General features: G+C 37.4%; 1 protein-coding gene across 1 annotated transcript; it reads right to left on the bottom strand.

Moving 5' to 3' along the window:
• Positions 1-297: 297 nt before the first annotated feature.
• Positions 298-25,960, bottom strand: LOC480493 (leucine-rich repeat-containing protein 37A3-like; the record flags this gene model as incomplete). The annotated part of the gene is given in 14 exon segments (XM_038589377.1): positions 298-403; positions 812-862; positions 864-1,078; positions 1,081-1,551; positions 1,554-1,731; positions 1,733-2,068; positions 2,320-2,426; positions 2,429-2,596; positions 4,781-4,899; positions 12,561-12,635; positions 13,223-13,294; positions 20,255-20,335; positions 21,032-21,103; positions 25,889-25,960. Coding segments are annotated over 14 exon segments (2,122 nt in total), but the record flags the coding sequence as incomplete, so codon positions are not given.
• Between the last annotated feature and the right edge of the window lie 1,808 nt (positions 25,961-27,768).

The raw sequence follows: 27,768 nt of genomic DNA, 5'->3' as shown, positions 1-27,768 counted from the left end.
GCATGGAGCCTGCTTCTTCTCCCTCTGCCTGTGTCTCAGCCTCTCTGTGTCTCTCGTGAATAAATAAAATCTTAAAAAAAAAAAAGAATTGCTTCTCTTTAAAAAAATAAAATAAAATAAAAATCCCCAGAATATACTTTGCAATAAAGAATGAAGTACATGTCAGTCTGTCAGACAGAAGAGAAATACCAAGTATCAGTAAGTGAGAAAGTGGCTTTTGATTTTAAGTTTGTAAATTCTGAATCTATTATAAAGACAAAAGATTTTCTGGAAATCTGAATTAATGGTTGTTCTTACCTCAATGAGACAGAAAACTATAATCAAAATCATTACTACTACAGTCACAGATATTGCCAAGATGAGTTTTGTTGTTATAGCCATAACCTGGAACTTCTTTTGTTGGCTAAAAAAACAAAAAACAAAAAACAAAGAACAATTTTTTAGAAATCAAAGAAAAGGATGAAAGCTAACTATTCTTAAGCTACTCTAAAACCTCATTCTTTCAGTGGAGTGGCGTATAGGTTCTTAAGAAATATACCAAATCTAATGTGTTATATAATTTATCATTAGCCCTTTCTTCAATAATATATTTATCTTGTATGTTAAGTCCTCTTCTCATCTACCTGGGAAGAGTGGCACCATTCTCTAAATGAGCAAAGTGGCAGATCACTGTCTCAGCCAACATTAATGGCTAAGACAAGACCCAGACTGGGAGGCCCTGGTCCTTGTGCATGGGTGCTTTATTGCATGTCCTAAACTGACTAAAAGTTCAGACCCCCATCTTTCAGGAGTTATCCTCACCTCACTTGAACTTCTGCTCTTTCTGTTCACTCTGGGCTTCTGTGCTCTCATTGATATAGTTTCTCAGTCTTCCATTGGTCTGTATCCCACTCTGCCTTGGACACCTTTACTTCCTGCTGCTCGCTGAGAAGCTTCATCAGGAGGCCTGTTCTGGAGATAAGCTTGGCACAGGCCAGTTGCACATTGGTCTCAGAGCAGTCCATTTTCAAAGTCCGGATAACATGAGAAATGAGCCTTCTCACGTCATTATTCGGGATGAGGGACCGTAGCTGCTGGTTAGCTGAATTTCAAATAGATCACCTGCGGATGAGAGCTTTGCAACACTGAAGCCTGTGGGCTTTGGGGGCAAGTCAGTGACCAAGTTGTGGTATTCCCATTGTGTTTCATTGGTTTGTTTAACAGTCGGCACAAAGTTGTCTCTGGTGGTAGTAGAATATGTATTGGAAAGATTCCTACGGTTTGTGAATTCAGGGGGAGTTTGTTCTGATACAGTAGTGCTTCCTGGAGAAATAATTTCTTCAGAAGCATTCTGTGCAGTAGTGTTTTCTACAGTAGTGTTTTCTTTAGAAGGTTCTGAAAGAGTAAATAATTCTGGAAAGGATTTTCCTGAATTCGTTTTTTCTGAAGATGAAATAGCCTCCTGTGAAGGGGAATCGATGAGGCTCCTGACGGCAGGCAATGGAGGCCTCTGTGCAGGCATCAATCTATTCGAGAGTGAGTTTTTCTTTCTGAACTTTTTACTTTTTTGGTCTTGGGTGTTCTTTGGACTATACGTGAGCGAATTTTATGGAAAATATACTTTTTTCCAGAATGCGAGACTGGTCTGGAAGCCTCCATTTCCCTAACTCTAGCATTCGCATCTTCTAAAACAACAATGGGGTAGGTTGAGTCTTCTGATTTGTTTTTCACCTTAGGTAGGGATTTTGGAGGCAGTGGAGGCAGAAGGCTTGCCCATTATGTTTTGCTTCGGGAAAGAAGAGGCTGCTGCCTTGTGCTCCTTTATGAATGAAGACTCTGTGTGGACGGAGTTTCCCACTAATTTCCTGGGCCTCTGGGCCATGTGAAGCTCCTCCAGCTCCCTTGGGGATGGTCCACTGAGCCTTCTTTTCTTTGGCCATGTTCTTCACAAATGACTGGGCACTCTGTTCCCTTGGGTGCTCTGAACGTCCACTTCCTTGTAGTGCCTTTTCTGTAGGTCCTTGGGGCCCTTGAGAACACTGTTTTTTCTAAACCACCTCTTCCGTAAATTCTTAGCCTTGGGAAGGGTCTTTTCCTGTCCTTGGGCAGTTTCCAATTTCTTAAATTTGGGACCTAAAATCCCGGGAGGTATAAGCATGGCAGTTTTTTTTCTTTCTTTTTTACCTCATCAATTTTTCTTGAATTTCTGCATCTAACAATTTTCCAGGAAAGAGAGTTTCCTCAGTTTATTTTGTAAGTTGAATTGTTGGGTCCAGGTTCAAGAGAAGGGCTCTTTGTGTTGTTTTTCAAGTAACCCACAGGCTTGTCTCCATCTTGAACATTTGAAAACAGAGTTTTAATGAATGGTAGTAATGTTGATTCTACATCTTCTACATTTCCCTCTGAGAAATAAGGTAATATGTAATTCAGCGCACTGATAACATCACTTCATCATTAAAGTCTAACTGCTCATTCATAAAGGCTGACAGACCGATGCCATTTTTGTCTGAGGATGCCTTCTCTGGCTCAATTGTCAGCTCAGTACTGGTACTCTTCTTCCGGGCTTTTAATACCTTCATGAATGATCCTTCTACATTCATTATAGATGCTTTTTCATCTGTCAGAAAAAGAAGAGACTAGTTTTGATAATGAAAGGCTGATAGCACAGTTTTTGTCAGTCCGCAGTCATACATCCCAGTCATAAAAATTAAGAACCAGCAAATATCTGAGTACCATTATCAAGGACACAAACTCAAACTTGAACCTATATTGGCAACAACAAAAGGAGAAAAGGGTATTTTTTTAAATGGCTATTTCTTCAGAACCTTTCACAACGTGAATGACTACATTTAGGATTATTCCATAATCCTTGGTCTCCAAGGACCAATTATCTAGTACTTAAGAAAAGCCAAGTCTGGAAGACACTCAGCTAAACTGTCTGCAAATCTACTGTGACTCCTGGTATTCATATACCCTGTCCTGTACTGCTTCAGATGCAGTGGGAGCAGGGGGTTTCCTCCTTCTATCTCTTCAGTGTGCTTGTTTTCTTGCTACTACCACAGATGCCCATGAAACACCCACTGCTAGTAGGGCCTCATCTGGACATGCCCTCTCCATCTACCCATCAATTACTATGCTTGGTCCCTGCTCCCATATATTGCAGCTCACACAAAACATAAGCTCTAGACAGAAAAAAAGCACTAAGTCCACCCTGGCTCTTTGCTTAAATTGGGCAGGGAACGAGTGTAGGCTAAGAGATTTTCCAGGTATGAGAGATATGCCAATGTGGAATGTTCGATAAATCAATGGAATAATACTTGAGGTTTTAAAATGCAGAAGGGATAAAGAAATTTTTTGTCAGAATGTGAAGAAATATACTTCACTTTCATTTCTAATATTTCTAGCTTTAGTTATTAGGGTACCATCCAGAGCTTCCCACTACATGAAAGTCAGCATATGGCTTGTGTACATGCACAGTATCATCCAACCGAGTTTCATTTCCAGAAGAATTAGAAGTATTTTCAGCGGTGTTGATGAGAGTCAGAGGAGGAGGTAATAAAGGTCACAAGAAAGGAGGAGCAACGGGCTTGTAGAGAGCCCTAAACGGGACACTTGAGTGCTAGGCAACAGTACTTAACACCTCTGATCTAATTTTTCCTCACCTGTAAAAGGAGGCTAAACATGCCTATTCTGCCCACCTCTAAGAGATAAGGGAGTAATTAGTAAAAAATTGTTTTGAAAAATAAGCAACATTGTATTTACAGAGGTAGCAAAGTGTTATTTATGATGTACCCTAGATCATTGATAGGGAACCATATTCAAGCTATCTGGGTGCAGAAGCACATTTTGGAAGTCATGAAGTTAGTGCCAATAAAACATAGTATACAGAAAAATACTTAAAAGTATCTGAGTGTTTTTGGATAGAAAAGCTGAGGATTCAGAAAAAGTTCAGAGTTGGACAGTCCAAGAATAGAAGAGTGCTCTGTATCCATAAGAAGGCAGCAGCTTCTGGTTAGGGAACAGGAACTCTCAGGCTCTGAATAAACTTTATCTATAAATCAGCATCACTTTTACTCTTGATAACTTGTAAAAACAAACAATAAACAAAAATATATCTCCACCTGTCATATAAGACAAGGGGGACCTGAGTTCTGATACATATGAAATTAGTTTACAAATTATGATGCATATGTTTTCATTTGGGAGTAATTAATTTAATAATGTAACTGAGAATCTGACTTATAACAAAGGAATAGTTCTTATAAATTTAGGGATTTTAAGGGTGCCTGTGTGGCTCAGTGGGTTAAGCATACAACTCTTGGTTTCAGCTCAGGTCATGATTTCAAGGTCATGGGATTGAGCCCTGCAATGGGCTCCACACTCAGTGGGGAATCTGTTTGAGATTCTCTCCCTCTGCCCCTCCTTCGACTCACATCTCTCTCTCTCTCAAATAAATCTTTGAAAAAAAAAGAAATTTAGGGGTTTGAACTGTAAGTGAATAAAAATAATGCAGTGACATCATTAGTTAAAAATTGATCATTGTTGATTAAAAATAAAAATTAAAACATAAATAAAATTTAAAATATATCATGAGGTGATTCCTGGTTGGCTCAGCGGTTTAGCACCTGCCTTCAGCCTAGGGCGTGATCCTGGAGTCCTGGGATCAAGTCCCACATCAGGCTCCCTATATGGATCCTGCTTCTCCCTCTGCCTCTCTCTCTCTCTCTCTCTCTCTCTCTCTCATAAATAAAATCTTTAAATATAAATATTATATATATATCATGAGGCAATTCAAACTCACCACAACGTGTGGCATTTGTCAAACATTCACCGTCACAATGCAGCTTGACTGTCTTGCAAACAACCTCAATATTATTTTTGAGTTGGCAGAGACAACAGGACATACGGCTAGGTAATATCCTATAAATGGAAACACAGAGCATTATATTAGTGGTAAAGGGGTTACTTGAGTAGAAGATTCAGGCCAAGGTCTTCACAGGGCTCTGCATAAAGGAATTCTTGTGGCATATGATGGTTGGGTAGGGTTGAGTAGGGACCAGTTGGCCAATTGTTGCTCATGAATATTATAAATAAAGAGAAGGACAGAGGTGCTCAACCAATAGGTAAGGATGGTAGGGGGTATGATATACCTAGAATAAGACAGAGATAAGAACTGGGTGACATTGATCAGTAGTTCAGTTCAGAAGTATCTCCTTCTGACCCAAAAGTCTCACTTTGGGTTAAGAGCATACAGGAAGAGGGTAGACTTCTAAGAAGAGTCTGAGTAAGTCTAAAATATGGCCCACATCAAGGATAGAAAGCAATCAATCAAAACTAACCCAAAATCTACACAGGTGTTACAACTAGCAGACAAGGATGTTTAAAAAGTTACTATAACTGGGGTGCCTGGGTGCCACTGTTGGTTAAGCATCTGACTTTTGGTTTCAACTCAGGTCATGATCTCAGGCTCATAAGATCAAGCCCCTCACTGGGCTCCTAGATCACTGTAAGTCTGCTTGAGATTCCTCTGCCCCACCCACGTGTGCTCTCTTCTTTCTCTTAAATAAATTATAAATCTTTATAAAAAAAGTTATAACAATATTTCTTATGTTAAAGAAAACCAGACTGATGAGGCACCAGGGTGGCTCAATCAGTTAAATGTCTGCCTTCGGCTCAGGTCATGATCCCCGGGTTCCAAGATCGAGCTCCACATCAGTTTTGCTCCTCAGCAGAGAGCCTACTTCTCCCTCTCCTCTGCTCCCCCTGCTTGTGCTCTCACTCTCTGTCAAATAAATAAAATCTTAAAAAAAAAAAAATCCCAGACTAAGAAACCCATGTCTCTACTTAGTGAGTTATACAACAACTTCAAGTGGCCTAATATATGCATACATAGAGTCTACAAGGGAGAAGAAATATATTTGAAAAATAATAGCCCCCAAATTGTCCAAACAGGTAACCCTAATAAACCCACAAATCCAAGAAGGTCAATGAACTCTAAACACAAGAAATATGGACAAAACTATGCCAAAGCACATCATAATCAAACTTCTCAAGCCATCAATAAAGAGAAAATGTTAAAAATAAGCCAAAGGAAAAACCTCCACACAACATATAGGGAAATAGAGATAACAATGGTAACATATTTCTTGTTGGAATTAATGGAACTCAGTAGAGCAACATCTTTAAAGCAGTGAAGCGGAGAGGGGACCAACAACTATCAAACTAGAATTCTATATCCAGATCTTTCAAAAATAAAAGCAAAACAAAAGACTGAGACATACAAAAGCTGAAAGAAGTCATCATTAGTAGATTTACACTGTAGAAAAGCTAAAGAAAGTATTTTCAAGCAGAAGGAAAATGATTGCGATAGAAATGTGGATCCACACAAAAGGAAGAAGAACATTAGAACTGGTAACTCCAAAGGTAAATACATAAGGTTTTTCTTACTATTTAAATATCTGAATACAATATGATTTCACTTATATGTAGAATCTTAAACAAATGAAAACTGACAACAAAAAGAAGAGAGAAACAGATTCATGAATATGGAGAACAAACTGGTGGTTATTAAAGTAGAGGGCGGGGATATGGTCAAAATGAGTGAAAAGACGTAAGAAGTACAAACTTCTAGTTATAAAGTAAGTCTCCAGATGAAAAGTACAATGTAGGGAATATAGTTAATAATACCGTAATACACTTATTGTGGTATTAATTCTTCAATCACTATGTTGTACATCTGAAACTAATTTAATATACATCAACTATACTTCCTAAAGGAGTTAACTTATTGTTTAAAACAAAAAAATAATATAGTGTGCTGTTTAGAAGTAAAGCAAAATGTATGAAGACATTAGCACAAAGGCCAGTAAGGGAGAAATGAAGTACACTATATATTGTAAGGTTCTTATGCCAATCATGAAATCATATATTATTTGAAGATAGACTGTGAAAAGTTAAAGATGAACACTACAAGCCATTAAACTACTGCTAAACTAACAAAACCTGAGTTGTAATTAACTAGCCAACAAATAAAATTTAATTTAATTTAATTTAATTTAATTTAATTTAATTTAATTTAATTTAAAAGTGTACTCAGTCATCCAAAAGTAGGAAGAAAAAAGAAAAAAAATAGCAAAACAAAGAACAGATGGGACACATAGAGAGTTTAGTAGCTTTAAATGTAGTCATGTTAATAATTACATTAGGTGTAATGGTATAATCACCCTAATTAAAATATAAAAAAGCAAAAGCCAACTATATGCTGTCTATAAGAATCATCTGCAATAGAAATATACAAGTAGGTTAAAAGTATAGAAAAAATTGTGCTATGCTAACAGTAATCAAAAGAAACCTTGGGTGGCTACATTACTGTAAGACAAAGTGCATTTCAAAGTAAAAAAATATTACCAAGGATAAAGGAGGTTATTCCATCATTATAGGAATATCAACTAATAAAAAAGACATAACCTAAAAATTTATGCATCTGATAACAGAACTTCAAAATATATGAAGGAGAATGGCAAAGAGAGACAAATAAATACACAATTATAGTTGGAAATTTCAATATTGCTTTCTAAATAATTGACAGAAAAATATATAGAAAATCAGTAAAGATATAGCAGACTTGAATAACACTATCTACATACTTGACCTAACTGACATTATAGAATGCTCCACCCAAAATCAGAGTACTCATTTTTTTCAAGTAGATACATAATAGTTACCAAAATAGATCATAGGCTCATCTAATACCAGAATTCATGGGTATAACACAAGCCTCAATAAGTTTAAAAGGATTTAAGTCATTCAACATATGTTCTGTGACTACAATGGAATTAAATTAGAAATGAACAGATTTGAAAAATCTCCAAATTATTTAGAAACTAAACAACATACTTCTAAGTAACCCTGCCAGTCAAAGAAATCAAAAGAGAAATTAAGAGCTATTTCGTACTAAAACTGAAACCATGTCAACATATGGGATGTTGCTAATGCGGTGTTCAGCTTCCCCAGTATCCACTTTTAAGAAATTAAAAAAAGAAAAGAAAATTAATCATTGAATAAGGAGAAGAAATAGCATAATAGAGATCAAGGCACAAATAAAGAAAACGGAAAAGAAAAATAGAGAGGCCAGTGAAATGAAAAGACAGTTTTTATTTATTTATTTTTAAAAATTGTAATTATTTATTCATGAGAGAAAAAGAGAGAGGGGCAGAGACATAGGCAGAGGGAGAAGCAGGCTCCCTGTGGGGAGCTTGAAAAGGGACTCTATTCTAGGACTCCAGGATCACGACCTGAGCCAAAAACAGATGCTCAACCACTGAGCCACGCAGGTGCCCCAAAAGACAGTTTTTGGAGAAGATAAATAAAACTGATAAACCTCTAGGCAGACTGATTAAGACAAGACAAGAGAAGACATAAATTATCAGTATCAGAAATGAGAGGGGTCAGGGATCCCTGGGTGGCTCAGCAGTTTAGCGCCTGCCATCGGCCCAAAGCCTGATCCTGGAGTCCCGGGATCAAGTCCCACATCAGGCTCCCAGCATGGAGACTGCTTCTCCCTCTGCCTGTGTCTCTGCCTCTGTCTCCCCCCTCTCTCTCTCTGTGTCTCTCATGAATAAATAAAATCTTAAAAAAAAAAAACAAGGGGTGACATGTCCCTTGTTTCTTTTCTTTTTTTTTTTTAAGATTTTATTTTTATTTATTCATGAGAGACACAGAGAGAGGCAGAGGCAGAGGCAGAGGGAGAAGCAGGCTCCCTGCAGGGAGCCTCATGTGGGATTCAATCCCAGAATCCCGAGGTCATGAGCTGAGCCAAAGGGAGATGCTCAACCACTGAGCCACCCAGGCATCCCTACAGATATTAAAAGGATAAGAAGGGAATATTATAAAATAATTTGTCAATCAATTCAAGGTGAAATGAACAGATCATAAAAGATGTAAACTACTCAAAAATAAATATGTAACTTAAATATCACTATTAAAGAAATAGAGTGTGTAATTTGCAACTTTCTCACAAAGAAAGCTTCAAATACACAGGGCTTCATGAGTGATTCTACCAAACATTTAAGGAAGAAATAATGCCAATTCTACACAAACTCTACCAGAAAGTTGAAGAGAAAAGAATATTTCCCCACTCATTTTTAAGGCCAGCTTTTCCCTTATCATAAGTAGGCAAAGACAGTACAAGAAAAGAAAACAATAGACCGGGATCCCTGGGTGGCGCAGCGGTTTGGCGCCTGCCTTTAGCCCAAGGCCCGGTGCATGGAGCCTGCTTCTCCCTCTGCCTGTGTCTCTGCCTCTCTCTCTCTCTCTCTCTGGGTGACTATCATAAATAAATAAATAAATAAATAAATAAATAAATAAATAAATAAATAAACAATAGACCAATATCTCTCATGAACACAGATGCAAAATTCTAAACAATGTTTCACCATATCAAACAATATATGAAGTTTCTGTATAGTAAACAACCAAAAAAAATAATAAAGACTACCTATCAAATAGGAGAAGATATTTGCAAGTGACATATTCAATATAGGTTTAGTATCCAAAATATATAAAGAATGTCTACAGATCAACACCAAAAACCCCCAAATAATCCACTTAAAAACTGGAAGACACAGACATTTCTCCAAAGAAGATGCACAGGGGTGCCTGGGTGGCTCAGTTGGTTAAATGTCTGCCTTCAGCTTAGGTCATGATCTCAGGGTCCTGGGATCGAGCCCTGAGTAAGGCTAGGTACTCAGAGGGGAATCTGCTTGGGATTCTCTCTCTCTCCCTCTTCCTCTGCCCCTCCTCCTGCTCATGTTCTTTCTCTCTCTCTCAAATAAATAAATAAAATCTTAAAAAAAAAGAAGACATGCATATGGCCAACAGACACATGAAAAAATGCTCAGTATCATCAGGGAAGTGCAAATAAAAACCACAATGAGATATCACTTCACACCTGTCAGAATGGCTAAAATAAAAAACACAAGAAACAACAAATTTTAGTGAGGATATGGAGACATAATAACTTATGCTCTGCTGGCGGGAATGCAAACTGGTACAGCCACTGAGGAAAATGGTATGGAGGCTCCTCAAAAAATTAAAAATAAAACTACCGTATGATCCAGTAATTGCACTTCTGGGTATTTAACCAAAAATTACAAAAACACTAATTCAAAGGGATACATGCACGTCTATGTAGCATTATTTACCATAGCCAAGTTATGGAAAGCAGCCTACCAGTCCATTGATAGGTGGATGGATAAAAAATAGGTGGTATATATAAACAATGGGATATTATTCAGCCATAAAAAAGAACGAAATCCTGCCACCTGCAACAACATTAGAGTACAATGCTAAGCAAAGTAAGTCAGTCAGTGAAAGACAAATACCAGGTGATTTCACTTATATGTGGAATTTAAGAAACAAACAAAAAAAATGAGCAAAGGGGAGAGAGAGAGTCAAGAAACAGACATTTATTATAGGGAACAAACTATAGTTGTCCCCAGAGGGGACAAGGAGTGGAATGATGGGTGAAATGGGTGAGTTCATCAAAATTTAAAAATTAAAAATTCTGGTCTTCAGAGATAGAACAGAATGAAGACAAGCCACAGCCTGGGAGAAATTTGCTAAACACCTGAGAGAAAAGACTTTTTCCAGAATATATAATATACTCTTAAAACTCAATAGTATGTATCCAACTGAATGATGGATTTGGAGGCACCAGGGTGGCTCAGTTGGCTGCGTGTCTGACTCTTGATTTTGGCTCAGGTTATGGTCTCAGGGTTGTGGGATTGAGCCCCAAATCAGGCTCCAAGCTTGGTGAGGAATCTGAGATTCTCTCTCTCCCTCTCTGACTGCCTATACCCCCCACCCCCCACCACATTTGGTCTCTCTCTCTCTCTCTGTCTGAGATAAATAAATCTTTAAGAAAAAAATAAAAGGAAAAGAGATTTCAATAGACACATCATTTAAAAAGATATTGGTACATGAATAGACACTCAACATCATGAGCTATTAGAGAAATGCAAATTAAAGATACAAAGTCTAGGGATCCCTGGGTGGCGCAGCGGTTTAGCGCCTGCCTTTGGCCCAGGGCGCGATCCTGGAGACCCGGGATCGAATCCCACGTCGGGCTCCCGGTGCATGGAGCCTGCTTCTCCCTCTGCCTATGTCTCTGCCTCTCTCTCTCTCTCTCTCTCTGTGACTATCATAAATAAAATTAAAAAAAAAAGATACAAAGTTTGAAAAAATTTTTTAACTGAAATATAAAGATGTCATACACTGCCGCTTGGAATGCAAAATGGTACATCCACTTTATTTTTTTTAAAGCTTTTATTCATTTATTATGAGAGACACTGAGGGAGGGAGAGAGAGGCAGAGAAACAGGTAGAGGGAGAAGCTGGCTCCATGCAGGGAACCCGACATGGGACTAGATCCTGGGTCTCCAGGATCACGCCCTGGTCGGAAGGTGGCGCTAAACTGCTGAGCCACGGGGGCTGCCCTACATTCACTTTAGAAAAGAGGTAAGCAGGTTTTTTGTTTTTGTTTTTGTTTTTGTTTTTGAGAGAGAGACAGCAAGCACATGTGTATGAGTGGGGTGGGGAGGAGGGGCAGAGAGAAAGGGAGAGAAAGAATCTTAAGCATGCTCCACGTTCAGCATGGAGCCCCACTGGGGGCTTGATCTCACAATCCTGAGATTATGACCTAAGCCAAAATCAACAATCAACAGTTGGACACTTAACTGACTAACCCCCCAGGCACCCCTAGGAAGCATTTTCTTAAAAAGTTAAATATACACTTAGCACATGATGTAGTAATCCTACCATTAAGTATTTCACCTCCCCCAGAATGAAAGCATATGCTCACACAAAGGCCTGCACGTGACTGCTTTTAGCAGCTTTATTCATCATAGCCAAAAGGAAAATCAGAACAACTCAAATGTCCATTAAGTGATGAATGCATAAACAAACTGATATATCCACACAACTGTAACACTACTCAGTAATAAAAAGGAGTGAATTACGGGTTGATGCAATCACATGGATGAATCTCAAAAGGATTATGCTGAGTCAAAGGAGCCAATCACACAAGACTGCATACTGTATGATTTCATTCATAAGACACGGTAGAGGGGCGCCTGGGTGGCTCAGCAGTTGAGCGTCTGCCTTTGACTCAGGGAGTGATCCCGGAGTCCCGCGATCAAGTCCCAGCTCAGAATCCTTGTATGGAGCCTGTTTCTCCCTCTGACCTCTCACTCTCTCTCTCTTTGTCTCTCATGAATAAATAAATAAAATCTTAAAAAAAAAAAAAAAAGACATGGTGGAAAAAATACTATAGGGACAAAAATGAGGTTGATGGCTGTCAGGGGCTGATAGTGGCAACAGGGGATTAACTACAAACAGAAATGTTCTGTATCTCAAACGTGGTGGTGGTTACACAACTATATATTTACCAAAGCTCATTAAAAACTGCATACTTAAAAAGAGTACATATTAACTGAAAATTATGCCTCAATAAAGCTGACTTATAAATAAAACAAACCTAAATACACAACGAAGTGATAATAAACATAAGAAAAATCAACTTACAGTTTTTCCAATTCAAGGGTCATCATGAGAATGCTCTCAATTGTTGAAAGTGACACCTGTGTTGTTCCCATGTCTCTGAAAGAGAACGCCCAAACATGCATGATACCAAAGACTAAAATTTCACACCAAGTACAAAAAGGTACTTAATAGTATGTGATTATTTAAATTCTGGCTTCTCTGTCAAGCTAGCTCAAGAGTTTACTTGCTATGGAAGATAATTTCAGAGCATTCTTATTGAAGAAATTAAAATTTATGTGCATCACGAACATAATCACCTTGGTGCTAAACAGTACAATCTCCTTTTACCCTTTTTCTACTCATTCTCAGTTGCATCCACCTTTCTTGATTAGTCTTTTGTTTTAAATAAGGTATACCTTATTCCAGTTTGCTTTTTGAGATAAATGATATTTCTACATATGTGGTAAATATTTCGCTATACACCTGCATGTTCCATATCTCTATGTGTTCTTCAATACTGCTCTCTTCTACTACAGGCTGTCTTGTCCATATACATTCTTTCTTTGCCAATAATTCTTATTGCAATAACCCAGCTAAAATTTAAATTATGACTTTTTATTCAAAATGCAAAAGATTTAATCTTTGACAAAAGTAAAAAAGAGCAGAAATCATCTCATGAGCCATGAGATTGTTGTAATACTTACAAATATTTTAATGCTGGCAATTTAAAAAGATATGAATCTTCAACAGTTGTCAGAGGGTTATGACTGAGAATTCTGAAAAAAGCAATGGAATTAAAATTATCTGCATTTTAAGTAACTAGATGAAAATTTATGTTCTTTTTTTTGGTATGGAACTTGAAGTTTAAAAGCAATCATTTTCTGCCTTTGCCTATAAAATCACCCTTAGAATCTGTAAAACATTCTTCCTTTGGGCACTACCCAGGTCTCTGAATGATAAAGCAGGAAGAGAAAGAGAAAAAAAATTTTTTAAGTGGATGGCAAAGAAAAAATATGCCAAAGAACATTTCAGGTTGAAAACCTCAGAAGTGACTATACCAGTAGGAAGTAATTTCTGTAGGAAATACTATTTCTAGTGTCCTCCATAATTCAAAGTGCTTTTCTTTTATCTCTAGAAAGTTTAAAAATCCTACAGTTTAAACCACCCAGTTAAAGACAAAATGATAACCAATTCTTCAGTTTTGGAGCCAAACAAGAAGGGCTAAATCTATGAGCAGCCGGTGAAAGCTATATTCCCACCACATAGCCTGTGTGTATTCTTGCATTACAGCCTTTGTCATGGCATGTATCACCTGTTTCCTTATCAATCTCCTGGATTCTCGGCTCCTGGAGGGCAGGGACCATACTTTATTGTCATGTTGTCCCTGTGCCTGACATAGTATAGTGCTTGTTATTGACTATTTAATGTTTGTTGAATAAAGGACATCTTGTCATCTTTTTGACACAAGCTTTTATTCCAAAATGCTGAACAGACCTTCTTCCCAACTCTTTAAAATGAAAAAAGGTAAAAGAAATAGGAAGAAAAGAAAAGACAATCTGCCTTGAGGTTGACTCTACTCAAGAATCATTAACTATACTTTTACCAAGTATTAGATAGATAATCTTCATAACCAATACTATTATTGGGCTGTAAGGCATCTGTGATCAGCATTTCACATTTAATCCTTATAATAACCTTATGTGATAGATACTATCATCACCTCATTTTACAAATGAGGAAACTGAGGTACAGAGAGGTTACATAATTTGTCCGAGTTTGTCAAGCCAGTCAGAAGCAGAGCTGGAATTTGAACTGAGTTCTGACTCCAAAGCCTGTGTGTAACTCACATGAAGAAAAGGGGGTTTATAAAACAGCTGTTACCATAAACTTTGAGAGCGCTAAATATAGAAACTGTATTCATGTTGAACTTCATCTCTCCACCTGGGAGAGCTCCTCTGAGAATTACATTTTCTATTTTTATTCCTTTTCTCTAATCGACTCCCATGATGAAGTATTTAATTAGCTGATGGTCATTGAGACTTTAGGTATTTTAAACCATGTTATAGGCGAATCAGTGAAAACGGGAAAGTGAGGACATTTGAAACTTCATCCCTCCATAAAAGCAACGACAATGACAAACACTGGCAAACATAGAATCAATGTTTTAATCATTTTGGAAAATTTAACCAATGGGTCTACAGCAACCCAGAGAGCATTTATTAAGGGAAAATGTATTAATTTCTATAAGAACAGTGAGATCTGTTGTTTTAACTAGTTCTAGACCTCTGCTCTGTATCCTGATGGTAGCCTTGAAAAATAGCCCACATCCCAGGGGAGCAAAATGGAGCTGGAGTTCCTTAAAGCCTCCTTCCCAAAGAACTGTCATTGTTTTACCTGTCTAGTGAGTTTCCTGGAAGACCTCAATTGAGAACCTTGTCCTTGACCTCACTGAGAACTGCACAATGCTAGAAGCCTCTTCTTCTCAAGGGGCATTTTAAAAATATCATTATTTATTTATTTATTCATGAGAAAGACACACAGACAGAGAGAGAGAGGCAGAGACACAGGCAAAGGGAGACAGAGAGAGGCAGAGACATAGGCAGAGGGAGAAGTGGGCTCCCTATGGGGAGCTGGATGTGAGACTGGATCCCAGAACTCCAGGATCATGCCTAGAGAGGAAGGCAGACACCCAACCGCTTAGTCACCTAGATATCCCCAGGAGCATTTTTAAAAACACTTACAGGTAAATGTTTTAAACTGGCAGCTGTGTAAGGCAATGGATAACAGTTGGGACAAAAAAAACAAACAAAAAAACAACAACAACAACAACAACAAAAACCCTAATCTAAAAGTTTAAAAGAAAAAGCTGAGAAATGAGATATCCACAGAGAGTTTGAAATGCTCCAACATATTCCTGAGAAACTAGAAGACCACAAGACATATTCCTAGGAATGTAGAAAAAAACCTTAGCACTAACAAATGGGTTCAGCAAGGTTGCAGGAAACAAGATCAATATATAAAAGTTAGATGTATTTCTATGTATTAGCAATGAGTAATCCAAAATGATATTAAGAAAAAATTTCCATGTATAACAATATTAAAAAGAATAAAATACTTAGGAAAAAATGTAACCAAAAAGTATAAGATCCATACACTGAAAGCTACAAAACATTGTTGAAATTAAAGAAGATTGAAATAAATGGAAAAAATGCCATGGTCATGGACCAGAAAAAATATTGTTAAAATGGCACTATGCCCCAAATTGAACTATGGCTTCAGCACAACCCTTATCAAGATCACAGCTGACTTGTTTCCAGGCTAATTCTAAAATTCTTATATCAATTCAAGGGACCCAGAATAGCCAAGAAAAATCTAGATAAAGAACAAAAAAGTGGGAAGATTCACATGCTCTGCTTTCAAAACCCAATTCAAAGCTACAGTAATCGTAGTGTGGCACTGGCATAAAGATAGACATATATAATCAGAGAAGGACAAACATTATATGGTGTCATTCATTTGGGGAATATAAATAATAGTGAAAGGGAATAGAAGGGAAGGGAGAAGAAATGGGTAGGAAATATCAGAAAGGGAGACAGAACATGAAGACTCCTAACTCTGGGAAACAAACTAGGGGTGGTGGAAGGGGAGGAGGGCGGGGGGTGGGGGTGAATGGGTGATGGGCACTGAGTGGAGCACTTGACGGGATGAGCACTGGGTGTTATTCTGTATGTTGGCAAATTGAACACCAATAAAAAGTAAATTTATTATTTAAAAAAATAAAAATAAAAATGCTAACACTGGAAAACAATGTAAATCTCTGATGTTCTGTAAATTAAAAGTGAATAAACTGAGGCTGAAGATTTTAAAAAAAGGATAGACATATAAACCAATGGAACAGAACTGACAGTCCAGGAATAAATCCTCACATTTATAGTTGACTGATTTTCAACAAGAGTGCCAAAGCAATTCAAAGTGGGAAGACTAGTCTTTTCGAATGGAGCTGGGACAACTATATATTCATATACAAAATAAGGATTCCTACACTTCATTCTATATATAAAAATTAACTCAAAATGGATTAACCTAAATGGAAGTGCTCAAGCTATAAAAACTCTTAGAAATCTTTATGACCTTGGATTAGGCAAGAGTTTCTTAGACATGCCACCAAAAGCACAAATAATAAAAGGAAAAATAGACAAATTGGACTTTATAAAAAATTAAACAGATTTTTGTGCTTCAAAGGACATTATCAAGAAAGTAAAAGACCACTCACAGAATGGGAGAAAATATTTGCAAATCATATGTCTGATAAAAGTCTAGTATCCAGAATATCCAGAACACATAAAGAACTCTTACAACTCAATAAAAAGACTAATAATTGAACTTTTAAATGGGCAAAGGATTCAGAGAGACATTTCTCCAAAGAAAATACACAAATGGCCAATAAGCACATGAAAAGATGTTCAATGTCTTAAGTCATTAGGGAAATACAAATCAAAGCTATAATAAGATACTACTTTATACTCACTAAGATGGCTATAATCAGATGGAGAATGATAAGCGGTAGCAAGATTATGGGGAAAGTGGAATCTTCATACATTGGTGAGAACATAAAATGGCATAGTTACGTGTGGAACACAGTTTGGCAGTTCCTCAAAAGGGTTAGACATAGAGTTACTACGTGACTCAGCAATTCCACTCCTAGGTATGTACCCAAGAGAATTAAAAACATATGTCCACACAAAACCATGTATGTGAATACTCATAACAGCATTATTAATAATAGTCAGAAGTGGAAACAACTGAAAAGTCCAATAACTGAGGAACAGATGAACAAAAGGTGATGTGTCTATGTAAGGGAATATTATACAGCCTTCAAAAAGAATGAAGTGCTGGTATATATGCTACAACATGGAAAAACTTTGAAGCTAACAGTTATGTGAAAGAAGCTAGACACTCATTTGTATGAAATGTCCAGAAGAGGCAAATCTAGGATACAGAAGGGGAATTAGTTGTTGCCTGGGAGGAGGGAAGAAGGGGGTGGTCACAGCTGATGGGTACGGTATTTATTTTGGAGGGTGATGAAACTGTCCTGGAATTAGGGTGGCTGTGGTCTATCGAAGTATACCACTGGACTGTATACTTTACAATGTTGCATAGTCTATTATGTGGATTATATCTCAATTAAAAATAAAGAACTGGGGATCCCTGGGTGGAGCAGCGGTTTAGTGCCTGCCTTTGGCCCAGGGCGTGATCATGGAGATCCGGGATCGAATCCCACATCGGGCTCCCGGTGCATGGAGCCTGCTTCTCCCTTCTCCTTATTAAAGCCAAAGAAAACAAAAACCTCCAAAGGTGGTACCTCATTAATAAGCTCTTGGCATGTCTTTGAGGTGGATTTCAGATTCAAAATAGACTTTACCACACTGCTAACTTGTTCAGTCAGTATTTATCAATAACTTAGAGGCTTCATTCAAGAAGCTTACTGAGTTATAATTACCTGAAACCCAGGGTCAATCAAGGTCTTGTGGGGCCTGAACCTCATCTACTTTGGGAAATCCTGTCTAATAAAAACATGCAACATTATGAATATAAAAATTGCTAGGACTCCTCTCAAGACCTTTGAAGGGGCCTATGGAAGTGAGGAGCCCTGAAGTTAAAGCTTTGGTCAGTTCAAAATAAATCCACCTCAGCTAGGGCCTATACATTTTACAGACTTCTTTAATGCCAGAGAAAATATTGTTTCAACTTATAAACACCTTGGTAACATGTCACACAGGTAACATGACTAATTCAAAGGGTGGCATCTTCCCTTGGCAACTTGCCTTTGGAAAGAAATGCAATGAAGTTTATATTTCACTATGGCAGAGATTTCCTAAAGCAGACTAGCTTTGTCTATTAGAAAAATTTGACCTCAAACAAAAAGGAGCCTAACCCCCAGTACACACTTACTGTATCGTGATAATCTTTCAGAAGGAACTGTGAATTAGTTTTCGAAGCTGTATTCAAGTCCCATGACATGAGTATTAATTTATTATCAATACTGGCTAGCTCTGGTTCTTTAATTACCTTTTTCTGTTATTTAAGATGCACACAGAAACTCAACACAAACAAGCTGTTGCTTCATCCATTAAGAGTCTTTTCTATCCCACAACCTGTTCCCTACTTTGTCAACCCCCTACCTTGTTACCCTGCTGCATGGATGCCCGCACGGCTCCCGTGTGTTTTCCTGTCAACATCTTTCTCCTTCCAGTATGAAAGTTTCTTGGGGACAGTCCCTGTCTTATTCTTTGTACCCCCAGTACTTAGTACAGTGTTGACATGTATTGGACATGGCACTCAGTGAATGTTTTTCAATGAATTCATTGATTTTTATCAACTGATTCCCCCATATTCTTTCTTGTGTTGCCCATATAACTATAATGAAAGTCAGATTCTTTCCTTTCCTTTCTTTCTTTCTTTCTTTTCTTTTTCTTTCTCTTTCTTTCTTTCTTTCTTTCTTTCTTTCTTTCTTTCTTTCTTTCTTCTTTTCTTTCTTTTTTGGAAATTCAGATTCTTCTAAGAGACTCTTGGTGTGATAACATGCTTAGAAATAAAGATGGTGAGTTTAAGACAGTATATTGATGCACCAAAACCTCCTGGTGCAGAAACCCAATGAGCCTTTTCTCCGGGGTGTTCGCAAGCAAAAAACTGACCCTCTGTAGTCTTTTTCCAAGTTAGGCATCAGCAAATTAATGGGAGGAGAGAGGAGCCTTCAACAGATAGGCATCTGCAGGAACTGTCCCTCTAGCTCCAGACACACCCTCAACACCTTCATCTATCCTAAAATAAACTGTGTGAAATAATATTTCTGAACTACAAGACAGGTAAGATAATCTTTTCCAAAGTCACGTTTAGAGGAAGATCTTCACCTTGAGTCTAAAATCCCCCTCAGGCCATTGAACATCCCCCACTATGATTTGTTTATATCACCAGGAAATCACAGAATTTTCCAGCCGAAAGGGAATAACACACTTCTTATTGAAGAAGAGTCAGGAAATAGCCACATGGAATTATGCTACAGCAATGTATTTCATGAACATTTTTCACACAACTTAACACAAACAATATCTTTTACCATACCTCAAAGGTTCTTATGGCCCCCAGATGATTTACTCAGAGGTATACATTTTTTGAAAAATAATGTTCTGGGTAACTGGTGAGAGAAGTGCCCTGTGGCAGGTTCTCAGCAGTTCTTTCTGCTTTACCATTTAAAAGAAGCTGATGGCTGAGGAAGCACCCACACTTTTGCTCCCTGGAGAATTCCCCTACACTTAGTTCTTTGAAGCTTTATTTTGCATGCATTGAAGCAGTTAGGAACTTTGCCCATTAGCAGGAATCAAAGTTAAATTCAGAGGTGGAATTTGAAGGACCATGCCCCTATTGGAGAAGCATCATTGTCATGGATTCCCAGGATAGTGTTGACTTGGGTGTTATTTGCTTGGGGCCTTTTATTGCCCATACCAAAGCTGAGTACAGGGAAAGCTGAGAGTGCCATTTATGAGATAGACAAGCCTCTTGGCCTCTTTGTACCTTAGTTTCCTCATTTGAAAAAAAAAAAAAAAGAATGGATTTTAAGACATACTTTTCAGAGTTCATACTGGGCTTAACATCCACTGAACCAATAAATGTATGATGTTTTTACATATTGTTTGTCTGTTTATTTTTTACATGTGTTTATTTTCTATTTCACTTACAGCTTATGTAAAAACTGCATTCCATGCCAGGCCTGAAATGTTCCAAAGCTCACTTCCGTCAATACATTGCAACTCATATTTCTACAAAAAAGACACAAGCAAAAGAAGAAGGAAAAAAGGTATTCTTTCAGAACATTTATCCTTTGGCAGTGATTCCAATTTATATAGGATGAAACATAATCTCAATACCCTCTCCATATCCTGAAACTATCTCGCTATGGAAGATATGCCTTTTAAAATTTTTTTAGAAATTTAAATTTAAAAAATTTGCATGAAAGATTTATATTTTCATGTTTCTACATGTGTTGCATTAGATACAAATCTGTAAATGCTCAATAAATACTTGTGTTAGGTAATCTTTATTTCTCTAGAAAAATATTTCACATCAGCACTATTGACATTTATGGTTGGATCCTCTTTTTTAAGAGGGGCTGTCCTGTGCATTATAGGGTGTTTAGCGCCATCTCTGGCCTCTGCCCACTAGATGCCAGTAGCATATCTACAGTCTGACAACCAAAAATGTCTCCAGACACTTCAAATGTCACCTGGGTGCAAAATCACCCTAGTTGAGAACCACTTCTCTAGAATGATTCAGTCTGATCTGTATAATAATTCTTACACTAATCTTTGCTACAGACAAAAAAGATTCGCTACATAATTTTAGTAGCTTTCTACTAATAAAATTACAATCATATTTCAAAATGATTGTAGCAAAGAGGTTTACAATTAAGTTTAACAAAAATCCCAAATATAATGAAATTTATATTTGTAACTTACATAAACTTCAAAAAAGGTAGTGGTTCAAATGTCCGTCTTTCAATAGATTGTATCTTATTGCAGGATAAATCTCTAGGAAAAGTAAAAGGAAAATATTGCCTCAATTAGCTATTAGATACCTAACTAGTAGGCTGATAGTATTGAATAAGCAGCTTTTGCCTAAACTCTGAACTTAAGGACTTGTTATTTGAACCTTCCAGAGCCCCTAACTCTCCTCATCTCTCTTAAAAGAGTCTCACTTTCATAAATGAAAGAAGTAACTACAGCTCTTGATAGATTCTGGAAGTAATCTTTCCTGAGAGCAGAAGAATTAATTAGAGGACATTTGAGGCCTCATCAATTTCTAGATTATGAGCTCAAAGTTTTGACCTCCACATAGAATTTCTTTCTTTATTTTGTAAAAGATTTTATTTATTTATTCATATAGACACACAGAGAGAATGAAAGGCAGAGACACAGGCAGAGGGAGAAGCAGGCTCCATACAGGGAGCCTGACATGGGACTGGATCCAAGGTCTCCAGGATCACACCCTGGGCAGAAGGTGGCGCTTAACCGGTGAGCCACTCGGGCTGCCCCTATAATTTCTTTTTAAAAAATATTTATTTATTAGAGAGTGTGTGTGCATGCACATGCACAAGTGGGAGGAGCAGAGGAAGAGGGAGAGAGAATCCCAAGCAGACTCCTCACTGAGTGCAGAGCCCAACAGGGGGCTCCATTTCAGGATCCAGAGATTGTGACCTGAGCCAAAACCAAGAGTCAGATGCTCAGCCAACTGCACCAACCGGGCACCCCTATAATTATAATTTCTAATATTAAAAGGGATATTCTCATTTTGGAACACCTTTTTGGTTTAGTTCTATTTTTCTAGGCCAATTCAATACCAGAAAAAATAAAAGATATCCTTTCATTTAAATTGAAAGGAAGTTACCCCTCTAATCAATACATAAATTTGAACTAACTCAGAATCATATCATCATGTTAATAGAAATTCATTTTTGGTTGTACATTTGCCTTAATATTCCATGAATTTATTAACTGCTTCAGTTGCAAGTGGTGAGACAACAAAAAACACCACATAGTACTGGATTTTTATTTGAAAACACCCATTCTTGATAATAGTTGACCCTCAGACTTCCATTGATTCCAGCTTAGTCCCTTATTTTCCACCTACTCTTCAGACTGGCATTGCCATCTCTAGTCTCTCCCTTTCTAATCCATCCTGCATACAGTCACCAGAGTAATTCTCCACAAGTGGTTCTCGAATGCCAGCATCACTTGGGCACTTACTCAAGATGCAAATTCTCAGCCTTACTCTATAGACTGAAGGAATCAGTAACTGTGGAGGTGGAGCTTATTTTCTGACAAGCCCTCCAAGTGACTCTGTTGCAGATTATTTATTTATTTATTTTTTCTATTGCAGTTTAAAGCTTGTCCTGGAGCACTGCTGTGATAATCCAGTAGCGTGGCATGTTAATCCACGGCCTTCAAAATCCTAGAAGACTAGCTCTAATCTCCTACTCTACAGGTACTCAAGATATTTTTCCTGTAGTTTGCCTTTCTCCCAGTCTCCTTTGTAAGCTTATTTCGCCCTACAATGTCTTTCTGATGATACCCAATAGCTCTTCAAGGTCCTGTTGAAACAGCATTGCTCTAATAGCTTCCTTGATCCAATGTGAAGTCTTTTCTTCCTCATCTGTATTCCAAAACCAATTTATACCTCTCGTTGCCCATATCCATTTCTTCTTCTTCTTTTGAAAAAAACATTTAAGTAGGCTTCACACCCAACCAGGGGCTTGAAATCATGACCCTGAGATCAAGAGCCACATGCTCTACCAACTCAGCCAGCCAGGCATTCCAATTTATTTTTAATATAGTTATTTTTGCATCCTTTTTCCTCTGAGCATAAATGCTTGAAAGTATGGACTAGTTGTGTTCATCTGCATTGTCTACCATGTTTTAAAACTGACACATGTTTCTTTCGTGTTGAGTTTAATAAGTTCTTTATAGATCCTGGAAAACTAGCCCTTTATCTGATACGTCATTTGCACCAAAGAAACAAACAATCCAATCATGAAATGGGCAAAAGACATGAACAGAAATCTCACAGAGGAAGAATAGACATGGCCAACACGCACATGAGAAAATGCCCTGCATCACTTGCCATCAGGGGAAATACAATCAAAACCACAATGAGATACCACCTCACACCAGGGAGGATGGGGAAAAGTAACAAGGCAGGAATCCACAAATGTTGGAGAGGATGCAGAGAAAAGGGAACTCTCTTACACTGTTGGTGGGAATGTGAAATGGTGTAGCCACTCTGGAAAACTGTGTGGAGGTTCCTCAAATAGTAAAAATAAACCTGCCCTACAACCCAGCAATTGCACTGTTGGGGATTTACCCCAATGATACAGATGCAATGAAAGGCCGGGACACCTGCACCCCGATGTTTATAGCAAGCAATGTCCACAATAGCCAAACTGTGGAAGGAGCCTCGGTGTCCATCGAAAGATGAATGGATAAAGACGATGTGGTTTATGTATACAATGGAATATTACTCAGCCATTAGAAATGACAATACCCACCATTTGCTTCAACGTGGATGGAACTGGAGGGTATTATGCTGAGTGAAATAAGCCAATCGGAGAAGGACAAACATTATATGTTCTCATTCACTTGGGGAATATAAATAATAGTGAAAGGGAAGAGAAGGGAAGGGAGAAGAAATGGGTAGGAAATATCAGAAAGGGAGACAGAACATAAAGACTCCTAACTATGGGAAACGAACTAGGGGTGGTGCAAGGGAGGAGGGCGGGGGTTGGGGGTCATGGGTGACAGGCACTGAGGGGGGCACTTGATGGGATGAGCACTGGGTGTTATTCTGTATGTTGGCAAATCGATCACCAATAAGAAATAAATTTATTATTAAAAAAATAAAATTGACACATGGACATAAAACAAACTCAAATATTTAAAAAATAAATTAAAGAGCTGGGTAGTGAATAGCAGAAACAAAATGACTGTGTAAAAAGAAATGTAGTTTTATGACTTATGGCTCCCTCTTCTGCACCTCTTCAGCACTTTGTCATCCACTTAGTGCTTAGTGCATTATGGTTTGAGCTTCTGTCTATTTTCCTTGTGAGATCATGAGTTCCTATAGGGGTAGGAAGCCTGTCTTAATCATCTGCGTGCCTATGATACTGGGCATAGTGCCTGTCATATTAGCTTTTGATTGACCTTTTTTTTTTTTTTAAATGATGAGAACACTTCAGCTAACATAAATAATTGGCTTACAAGTATTTCATAGTAGTAGTAATGAAGTGCCTAATCCTTTGAGCAGTTTATCTCATTTGATTTTCTACAAACGGTGTTTGTAAAGTTTAGAGTCCAGATCACAGAAGTAGCCAAGAAAACAACAGTGGCTGTCCCCTAAGACTTGGAAGGTTTGATAACTTAAAGGACTATTCTTAGTGTTTAATCATGCTCTTGCTCTTTTTTACCCACTATCCTTAAACCTTCTACATTTGCAAGAAGACTCTATTTGCTCAAGAGCATCATTAATAGAGGGATCCCTGGGGTGGCGCAGTGGTTTGGCGCCTGCCTTTGGCCCAGGGCGCGATCCTGGAGACCCGGGATCGAATCCCACATCAGGCTCCCAGTGCATGGAGCCTGCTTCTTCCCTCTGCCTGTGTCTCTGCCTCTCTCTCTCTCTCTCTTCTCTCTCTCTGTGTCTATCATAAAAAAAAAACATTTAAAGAGCATCATTAATAGGGATTAATGACTTACACAGCTCTGGATGCCACAGACAAAGATAAAAATTGAACCTTTATAGCAAAGAACATGGTATCTCTGTATGTATACCTAGAAATACTAAAGAAGCATTTCCTCCTTGACAATGAGGCTGGAGAGATTTTATTTTATAATTAGTTAAATTAGGGGCATTTCTGATATGTTTGCTTAATGTAAACATTTCTAACCATAATACTTAACCATCATTTTATTTTACTTTAAAGATTTTATTTCCTTAAGTAATCTCTATACCCAATGTGGGTTTCAAACCCACAACCTCAAGATCCGAAGTCACTTGCTCTATCAACTGAGCCAGCCAGGTACCCCTAACCATCATTTTAAACATCTATTTTAATACTGGTGCTAGAATTCCCACTGAATCCTTAATCTGCTCTCTTGGTAACTTAATAGGTACTTGATAATACTGCTTACATAATTAACCTGCTTAATAATATTTAAATGTTTAATTTAGATTAAATATTAAAAACATTCTGGGTTAATGGCATTCAAAATAATGTAAGTGTTCTATATTTTCTTGTCCTGTAGGTGACAATTTGAGGTTTAATTTAATTCCTCTCATTTTACTAACCAACTTTTTCAAACCTTTTCTGTAAAGGCCAGATAGTAAAACATTTTGGGCTTGCAGGCCATATATGGTCTCTGTCATATATCTTCTCTTTCTCTTCTTTTCCTCTTTACAGCCCTTTAAGAACGTAAAAATCATTCTTAACTCAGGCTGTATAAAGACAGACCTGAGCATGATTTGATCCATGAGCCATAAATTAAGTATAATGTAAGCACACGGTATATGAACACTTACAAGACAGGTTCATATGTGCATCCATAATTGCTCAGACCTCATTACCCCCTTTGCTCTATAACTGAGGGTCTTTTTCTATCTTTATCTTGTCTATAGAATTAAAAAACTGAAAATGCATATGAGATATTTAATGCTAGAGATGGAAATTTATTGTTAGAAGAAATTATAGTGATTATCTAATTTGAACCCCATATTTATTTTACAGATAATATAACTAAAAACTCATAATAAGTGATTAATTAACTTACAAATACTGTAGGGATAGCAGGCCTTCAAATGAGTCCTTATGTAATTCAGTCAAATAATTTTCACTGAGAATTCTGAAAAATGAAAAGGTTATTTCTGCATCAAAATGCAAAACAACTACAACTATTCACTACACAGGACTAACTCCCATTTGGGAGGGAAACCTGTGTAATGGTGCCACCTAAATATACTAATTCTTCTTTAATTTAGGAGTACTGAGCTCTGCGCTGTTTCCACTCAAATCCTTTTTTTTTTCTTTATTCCTCTCTCTCTCTCTCTCTCTCTCTCTCTCACACACACACACACACACACACACACACACACACACAGCCATCCACTATTTGAACCAAAATGCATATTAATGTCTACTCTCTGGATCACAAAGTCTCTGCTAGAACCCTGGTTTAGATGACAACAATACTGGCAGAACTGACACTTCCTCCTCTCTTTTTCTAAATTCTATGTTGGAAGCCCCATACAGCACTATAGGTAAAGTCATTTGTTTTTCCCCAACCAAAAAAAAATTTTTTTTTGAGAACTAAAAAAATGCACATCAAGTGTACATAACATAAATATTCAGTTTAATAATTATAAAGCAAATACCCATGAAACACCACTTGTATCAAGAAAAACCCCTGCCAGCATCCCAGAAGGCTTCAGTGTGCCCCTTCCAATCACAACCCTCTCTCTGATTCCCCAGAAGTAACCATTATCCTGACTTTAATAATTTCTTTGCCTTTTTTAATTTTTTAAAAAGATTAATTGCTGGGAGAGGGGCAGAGGGAGAGAAAGAATCTCCAGCAGACTCCTGGCTGAGTGTGGAGCCCTATCCCATGACCCTGAGATCATGACCTGAGCCCAGTCAAGAGTTGGACACTTAACTGACTGAACCACCCAGGGACCTCAAATTTCCTTGCTTTTTTAAATGTAGTTTTACCTATCATATGTCAGCCATAAACAACATAATTTAGTTTTGTCGCTTCTTGAACTTTATATAAATGGAATCACAGGTATTATTTTCTATGTTGCTTCTTTCACTCAATATTATCTTATAAATTCATTATATTGTTGCATGTAGCTGAGGTTGGTTCATTTCAATACCTAGTATTTATTGCATGTCTAGCTACATGTGGCTACTGAATACTTGGGAGTGGCTAGTGTGACTGAGGAGCTGAAGTTTTTATTTAATTAATTTTTTTTACTTTAAAATACAAATGAAAAAACTGATACTCAACAGTTATTAGAAAATGTTTAAATATGTTTGCAACAATGTAGGTATGTGATATTACTTTTTCAACTGTAATTTTTATGAAATCTAAATACAGAACAAGTATTCTTGATAAAGACTAGCAATCAAATTGAGATTTCAAAGAGTTACTATGGAAAAAAGAACATAAAAAGAACACAAACTCTCAATAATTTTTATACTGATTACATGATAGAAATGATATTGGATATTTTGAAGACAGTATAAAACATAGACTATCTTACTAATAATGGGTATAATAATTATATGTCGAAATAATATTTTGGCTATAAGAGCTAAACAAAATATATAACATTTATGTCATCTCTCTCTTTTTACTTTTAATTTTTAAGTGGCTATCAGAAAATTTGAGATTACTTATGTGGCTTTATGGTTCAAACAAATAGTGTTCCATTTTATGACTATTCCACACTTTATTCATTCTACTGTTGGCAGATATCATCCAATAGATATATAGAAAAACAGGTTAAAATCCTGCCCCAGGAGAGCAGTGATCCATAGTTAGGAACCTCTGCTTACAAGGTATAACCTTCAAGCTGAACCAGACATCTGCAGGACTTACCACATTCGTGTTCTAGTATATAAATTCCCAAACATGCTTTTTAAAAAAATTAA

This window comes from Canis lupus, unplaced genomic scaffold, assembly GCF_011100685.1.
Source record: "Canis lupus familiaris isolate Mischka breed German Shepherd unplaced genomic scaffold, alternate assembly UU_Cfam_GSD_1.0 chrUn_S192H352, whole genome shotgun sequence".
In the NCBI taxonomy this organism is placed as follows: Eukaryota; Metazoa; Chordata; class Mammalia; order Carnivora; family Canidae; genus Canis; species Canis lupus.
Note: the sequence above shows the minus strand (reverse complement) of the source record. Positions and strands in the feature narration are given on the sequence as shown.